The 8,037-nt window shown below is 33.7% G+C and overlaps 1 protein-coding gene across 1 annotated transcript; it reads left to right on the top strand.

Moving 5' to 3' along the window:
- Positions 1–1,119: 1,119 nt before the first annotated feature.
- Positions 1,120–6,026, top strand: LOC110116369 (eukaryotic initiation factor 4A-III homolog A-like). The gene is made up of 4 exons (XM_028692176.1): positions 1,120–1,221; positions 4,342–4,509; positions 5,617–5,703; positions 5,913–6,026. Exons 1-4 carry the CDS (start codon positions 1,120–1,122, stop codon positions 6,024–6,026), a joined length of 471 nt encoding a protein of 156 aa, XP_028548009.1.
- The last annotated feature ends 2,011 nt before the right edge of the window (positions 6,027–8,037 follow it).

The raw sequence follows: 8,037 nt of genomic DNA, 5'->3' as shown, positions 1-8,037 counted from the left end.
TCTCCACAACTGCCTGTAGCCTTACCCGACCCGTCGACCTCCTGTATGTGCGACTCCACACACGAACAGAGAGAGAGAGAGAGAGAGAGAGGGACGAGAGCTCTTACCTGGTCGCGCTCTTTTGCCCGAGCTCCTCCTTCGATTCACCTCCCCAGCCACGATCTCCCTTGCTTGCATGCCAAAAACCCAAAGCCTCCGATCCAAACCCGAGCTCCCTCCGACGACGTTCTCTTCCTGTTGAATTCGAAGTCACGGCATTTTGATCAGAAGCAATAACGTGAGTTCGCTGGCTGTGTAGGTGGCCTTCTCCCCTTTGCATGCTTGTTCGGCCAAATCCCATGAACCCGTCGAGCCGAGAGGGGGAGGAGGGAGTAATTTTTATTTTATTTTTATTGTTATTATTATTATTATTATTTAATACAATTAATTATAATAAATTATGTTAATTATAAGTAATTATGTTAATGTTTAATTAATTAAAATTAATTATAGTTAATTATAATTAATTAAGTTAATTATAATTTAATTATTTATTAATTTTAATTAATTATTGTTAATTACAATTAATTATAATTAATTAAATTTAATTATAGTTAATTAATTTAATTAAAATTAATTATTTTTATTTTTAATTAATATAATATATATGATAATTATTAAGTTAATTTTTAAATTAACTTTTTAATTATGACTAATTTTTATTTAATTATGATTAATTTAAATTAATTATAATTAAAATAATAATATAAATAATATTGCTGCTTTCTCCCCGATCTACGACTCCGCGCAGGTATAACTCTTAACCCTAAAACTCCGAGAACTCGTTTCAAAGCATTCGTCGAGACAAACGACCACCTATGCATGCTTTTAGTGTGGTGGGAGGGAGTGCATACCGACGCTTGCGACGAAGCGGAATCACCAAATTCCTTCTTCGAAGTTCGTATCGCCTTGGAAAACCCGCCTATGCACGCTTTTCTTAGCATGGTGGGAAGGATCCCGATGTGATGCGCACGACGAGGCGGGATACCCATAAGTACCCGCTTGCGGAAATAACTTCCTTGCTTACAAAATATTTTCAAAAAAATAAAAAAAATACTTTTTTACAAACAAAAAATACCCATGCACGCTTTATTTAAAGCGTGTGGAGTCGGAGCTGAGGATGGGATTCCGACCTTGAGAGATCGGATGGGGGCTGAGGAGGCGTCGGAGATGGAAGAGGGAGTCGGCTCGGGCGACTGGTGTGGCTTTGGTGGTGTGGAAGCAGCGTGAAAGAGCGAATGGAAGAAGTATCACTTCGACTCCTATTTAATGATGCAAAGAGGAGCAAGATAGAGGTAGGTTCACGGGATCTCTGCAGGATTTCCGATCGAGACATTGAGCGGCGCCGAGCTACAGGTATTTTGCGAGATTTCTTGCCGGATTTCGGGATTACGTGGATTTTTGTTTTGATTTCTTTTTCTTATCATTTTTTTGTTGTTGTTCATTATCTGATGGTCAACAGGAGTGTAATTTTAGTAGTAATAGACCTAGTTAAAGGATTATGACTTTGGACAATCAAGTCATTTATAAGAGTGCACGTTTTAGATATCATGGGTCTATTGTTCAGAGTAATGGTGAAATAAATGGGGATATTATTAGTAGAATTTAAGTTGGATGGTTGAAATGAAGGAATGCATCAGGCTTGTTGTGTGATAGAAAAGTCCCCCTCAAACTTTAGGAAAAATTCTATAAGATGGTGATAAGACCTGCAATGTTTTATGGTGTCGAATGTTGGCCATTGATACTAAGTTAAGTGTTGCAGAGATGAGGATGCTCATGTGGATGCGTGGCTTTACCCTTAGAGATAGGATATGAAATGAGCATATATGTGAAAAGGTTGGAGTAGTTCCAGTAGAAGATAAGATTAAAGAGAGTCACCTTATATGGTTTGGTCACATAAAACGACGACCTTCTGATGACCTTGTTAGGAAAGTAGATGTAGTAGATTTGACTTGTGTTAAAAAAGGTAGAGGTAGACCTAAAAAGACTTGGTTAGAAAAGATTAAAAATAATATTTCTTTATTAGATTTAAACGAGAATTTGAATTTTAATAGGACACTATGGAGAAAAAAGATTCATGTAGCCGACCGCTCGTAGTGGGACAAAGGCTCGATGTTGTTGTACTAGTTCTTGTTAAGCAAGAAAACAATAAATTTAACTTTTATTAATTTATATAATAGATTAGATAATAAGTAGGACGAAAGATGTATGTATAAGTTAACCAAGCAAAGAGATAGAAGATGTAAATATTTAGTTTAATTGAAGTATGTTAAGGATGAAGATTTAGAAGTGCTTTTCTTAGAAGAGCATATTCAACATATATGGATGAGATATTTTGATAATTTTTTCAGTGAAGGTTGTGAGCTTATGATTGACTTAAAAATAAAGATTTTTACTTTTTTCATCGTATTAGTAAAATAAAAAATTTAGGCGCTTTAAATGAAAAGAAGTGTGGATAAACAATATGACATGATGATATTTTAATATAAGTGTGAATAAATGTTTATGAGATCAAGAAATTTCTTGGCTTAGTGAGCCTTTTCATATCATTTTGAAGGCTAAAAGGTACCAAGCAAGTGAGTGGAGGAAGAGTGTGCTAGTTTCTATTTTTAAGAATAAATATGATGTGTAATGTTCTAAGAGAAATATAGAGAGAGCAAGGAGAACATATGATATTTATTGATTTAGAGGAATCATTTAAGAAAGTTCTAAGAGAAGTGCTCTTGAGAGTTCTAGAAAAGAAAGGAGTTAATAATACTTATATTCAAGCTATTAAGGATATGAATATAAGAGTTTTTACTTGTGTTCAAATGCAATGTAGTTTAACCAAGTATTTTTCTATTTTAGTAGGATTACATCAGGTTCAACTTTAAGCCCATATCTTTTTGTTTTAGTCATGGATGTTCTTACTCGACATTAGCTAGAGGATGTACCTTGCTGTATATTTTTGTTGATGATATTTTTCTTGTTGATAAGTCTAGAGAGGGAGTTGATGAAAACCTTCAATTATGGAGGTGAATTTTACAATCTAAAAGTTTTCGTAGTATGTTAAAACTAAATACATGGAGTGTAATGTTAGTAGCAATAGATCTAGCGGTGGAATTGTGACATCAAGTGATCTATTCATTAAAAAGAGTATATGTTTTAAATATTTTGATTCTATTGTTCCAAGCGATGGTGAAATAAATGGGGATGCTCTTTGTAGAATTCAAATTAGATGGTTGAAGTGAAGGAATGCATCAAGCTTGCTGTATGATAGAAAAGTACTCCTTAAACTTAAGAGAATTTTATAAGATAGTGACGAGACCTACAGTGCTTTATGATGTAGAATGTTAGCCAATAAAATGGAAGCATAAGATTAAATTAAGTGTTGCAAAGATTATGATGCTCTGTTTGATGAGCAGCTTTACACTAGAAGATAGAATGCAAATGAGTACATACAGGAAAATGTTGAAGTAGTGCCATTGGTAGATAGAATTGGAGAGAGTCGTGTTAGTGGCTTAGTGGCATAAAACGTCGGCCTTAGGGTAGATATATTAGATCCGACCTATGTTAAGAAAGATAGATGTAGATCTAAAAGACTTGGTTAGAAAATATTAAAAATAACTTTTTTTATTACATTTAAATGAGAATTTAACTCTTAATATGATATAATGGAGAGAAAAGATACATGTAGCCGACCACACGTAGTGGGATAAAAATTTGTTGTTGTGATTGTGCTAGATCTTGCTAAGTGCTGCTTAAGTTCAAACTTTTTTCTCAAATCACTTTGATCAGCTTATATTCATTTCCCTTTATAGACACATTCTTATTACTAATCTTTTGATAACAATTTTATGTATGTGTATAATGGATCAGTTTTCTACCCTTCAATGATATGATCAAGTCACTAAGTCCATTTTTTGTTATCTTATTACTCCAACCTTACTCTAATATTATTATTACTTAATTTATCTATATTAGTTTTATGCCACACATCTATTTTAGTATTCACTTTTCTCGCCACAATCCATTTTGATATCATCAATCTTTTTTCCTGCCCCAAACATATTGCTGATCTAATTGTGGTTTTATAAAAATTGCCTTATATATATATATATATTCTTTAGACTCCTCCATTTTAACCCTGCAATTTTAATTTTATAAGTTTTTTTCTCATTTATAACTTTTTTTATTCAATTTAATGTATAATATGTACCGTAAGGTGTTTTTCATTATTGATTTTTCAAGTTCCAAATGTCATATTGTGTAGGTTTAAACATCTTTGGGCAAAAAATGTTCGTAATTTTTTCCTAATTCCAGGTTGATTGGTTAACGGAGAAGATGCGAAGTAATAACTTTACTGTGTCTTCCATGCATGGTGATATGCCTCAGAAGGAAAGGGATGCAATTATGTTAGAGTTTAGGTCTGGTGCAACGCGTGTGTTAATTACAACAGATGTATGGGCACGGGGCATTGATGTTCAGCAGGCAAGTATAATATAATTTAATCTTACTAGATTGTGACTTTGTCAGGCTGTGGATTTATTGATTTGAAGTTTTATGTGAGATAACCTATCGATGGAGGGCAAGTCCGACTATTTCAACTGAGGTTTATATGCCTCATATATAGTATACATTGGTAATGGCATGTGCTAGCCTATTTATTGTCCTTTTTTTTTCCGTAAAAGCTCGAGATTGACATTGATTATTTTCAGTGGATGACTTAAACATTATCAATTAATAACATATGACGTTTAAGTGATACTTATAGGCATTAGATTTAGAGATCTTTACATTATTATAGAAATCAATATGGATGCAGAGGAGGATTTAACTATTAAAATTGATTAAAATGGAGAAATTAGTTAAGTTGTATCATCTGATAAAAGTAAATAAAAAATTATTAATTTTTGAAATGGCAATAAGCCAGTTATATGCTAATGGATGCCATTTTTTAGCCACTTGGGTGCTGAAATTAATCAATTTGAGTTGATTGTAGTTAACATAAAAATGTTAAGATGTACGAGTAGTATTAGAAATAAATTATTATGTTAGAACCTATTGATGAAGATATTTTAGAAGATAGATTTTACTTGATTTGCATATTTACAGCAGAAAGTAGAATATGCACCATGGGGGAAAAAGAATCAATATAAGAGGTAACAATTATAATGGAAATGACAAATTTTTGTAATGCCATTTTCAAGACTTAGGTTTTGTTTGGGATAATTTTCTTACTGTTTTATAAAGATGTTTTTAGATAATTTAATTTTTTAAAGCTATTGTGAAAAGTAGCTTTGTTAGTACAAAATGCATGTTTTTTAAAGCAGCGAAAAATCAATGGCCAAATAAAAATTGTTATTGCGGTTTGAAAAATAATGAAATAAGAAAGTTATCACAAATGAAGCCTTAATCAAAATGAATGGAGAAAAATTCATCTAAATAGTTTGGAGAATGCATTTGATGATGGAGTTTATATATTTGATGGACCATTTAATTTTCTCAAGTTCTTGTTATATGAATAAATTATTAAACATTTACATATTAAATTTTAAAAATCTCATGATAATATTTCATGTTATACTTCTTATTTAGGTTTCTCTTGTAATAAATTATGACCTTCCAAACAATCGTGAGCTGTATATACATCGCATTGGCCGTTCAGGGCGTTTTGGGCGCAAGGTATCAGCTTTTATCTTTTTTCCTCCGTTTTCTTTGTAGAGGGGTGGGGTGTTAACTGTTTGCATTGCAGAATCTGGGATATTTACTACAGTTTCATATTATAAGCTCTCTGTAAAGCGCTACTTCATCTGCGGGAAAGTAGATGATTTGTGTAAGTGCTTCCTAGACCAGTTCTATGTCAGTTTCTGAATGATGAATCATGTGTGCAGGGTGTTGCCATAAACTTTGTCCGTAAGGATGACATCAAGATACTGAGGGATATTGAGCAGTATTACAGTACTCAAATCGATGAAATGCCTATGAATGTAGCTGATCTTAATTGAAGATTTGTGGATTATGACGGAGTTATTGAATTTGATTCTCTGCGTGGAAAAGTTGCAATTGATACATTAACCTTGCATGTTTCGTAAGAGAATTTGCTTGCTGGCTGCATTAAAAAAACGGAATGTCTTGCCAAAGCTCTGGAAAAGTGTCGGTATTTTGTCGGTCTTTGTATATTTGTGGCCTTGTTATTTCTGTTGCTGATTGTTTCCATTAATGACTTTATGGAATTCTCTTTACTTTTTAGGGGTTGCATGAATTTCTCTCTCTTTCTCTCTCTTAATACTTGCAAACAATAATGGTGGTATGCGTAAGATAATTGTAAATTTTCTAAATTTTTATCTTCTTGCTTTTCAAGTCTTGAAAATGATGTAAATCCTTAAGATTTTTATATGAATGAAATTAATGAGCTGTCTTTTGATTGATATTCATGATTTGTCAAAAATATATTTAAATAAAGATTAACACCATCCGCTGGGACTTGGGACAGAGTGCACACCCTGAGAATATTTGGAATATAAAATTTATTATACTAAAATCTAAAGAGTTGGCTTTGCCACCATAGCCTATTAAATGATGAATAATTTTTAGTTATATCTAGTAATTTTGAGTTTGATTATTTTTTTTGTAGAGAATATTATTTTTTTAGTGTGCTTTATTTAAAAATTGTAGATAATTTAAATGACTTCAAGTTTGAGATGCATCTTCCAAACTTGAAAATAAAATTAAATCGATAATTGATGAGTTAAAAGAAATTTATTGTGATAGCGAATAAAGTCATCGTTTGATCTTCATAAGCTCATTTTTGAAGTAGGGTGAATCAGATAATTTGTTTAGATTTCTTTTGGCGTTTAGAGATTAATTTTCTTGGAGATAATGATGGCAGTGTTGCATTCTCTCAAAAGAACCCAGAATTCTGTGGTGTCATCGGAAGAACTATCTGCACCTGCAAGTTAGCAAAGCAAAAACAGAGGAGGAAAAGCTACAGACAGAATCATATCAGAGGTAATTCCTTTTCCCATCGTATTTACTGTAGCGAAGCATACATATAGTGAAGAGTAGGAAAAGAAGATGGGGACTTCAACGTTTCAGATTAGACCGTTAGAGATTAACGGGTATGATGAGAAGAACGTTTTGTACAGACTGAGCACACTCGTGGTAGCCGCATAAAGTTATTTTCAGCTCATATAATTACTTCTGCTCATTAGACCCCCGCAAGCTAACAGGTATCTCCGATAGTGTGAGCTTGGAACGGAGAAGAAGGAAGCGTGGAATAGATAAAGACTTTGTAAAGACATCTGCTATTTGATCAACAGTGTGCAGAAGAGAAACCTGAATTGTGCTATCTTTGATGCACTCACGAACGAAATGAGCATCAATGTCAATATGCTTCATTCAGGCATGAAAAATAGGATTGTGTGCAAGGGCGATAGCTGAAATATTGTCACAAAACAACATTATTGGTTGACTTACATTAAGCTGAAATTTATTTAGAAGTCTCCGAAGCCATATAATATCTGTAGCCGTGGTGGCAAGAGCACCATACTCAGCCTCCGTTGAGGAACGAGCTGTTGTTTTTTGCTTCTGAACTTGCCAAGCGATCAAGGTAGTGCCTAAGAATGCATAGTATCCTGTAGTCGATTTACGATCATCCGGATCTCCGACCCAGTCTGAGTCGGCGTAGGCAGATAGATGAAGTGAACCAGGAAGTATGGGTAAGCCGAATCTAATGGTGCCTTTAACATACCGAAAAAGGCGTTTGAGGAGTTTAAAGTGAACATCGAGCGGTTGATGCATATGTTGACATAAACGGTTCACGGTGAAGGCAATATCCGGTCTCGTAAGTGTTAAATATTGTAAGGATCCCACCAGATGGCAATAGAGTTGTGCTTGATCCGACGAGAGATCAATAGCCGAAGCAGTAGGAGATTTAGTTGGAGCAGGAGATGCAAGAGGTTTGCAATCGGTCATTCCTGGCCGATTTAAAATTTCAAAGGCATACTTTGATTGTGA

The sequence above is a fragment of the Dendrobium catenatum genome, unplaced genomic scaffold (assembly GCF_001605985.2).
Source record: "Dendrobium catenatum unplaced genomic scaffold, ASM160598v2 original_scaffold_138684, whole genome shotgun sequence".
NCBI lineage: Eukaryota > Viridiplantae > Streptophyta > Magnoliopsida > Asparagales > Orchidaceae > Dendrobium > Dendrobium catenatum.
Note: the sequence above shows the minus strand (reverse complement) of the source record. Positions and strands in the feature narration are given on the sequence as shown.

Bases quoted from the DNA above. Each gene is read 5' to 3' on its own strand.
- LOC110116369 (XM_028692176.1), top strand. From the start codon at position 1,120: ATGCACGCTTTATTTAAAGCGTGTGGAGTCGGAGCTGAGGATGGGATT. The intron at 1,222-4,341 runs GTCGGCTCGGGC...TCCTAATTCCAG, and splicing joins CGTCGGAGATGGAAGAGGGA to GTTGATTGGTTAACGGAGAA. The intron at 5,704-5,912 runs GTATCAGCTTTT...TCATGTGTGCAG, and splicing joins CAGGGCGTTTTGGGCGCAAG to GGTGTTGCCATAAACTTTGT.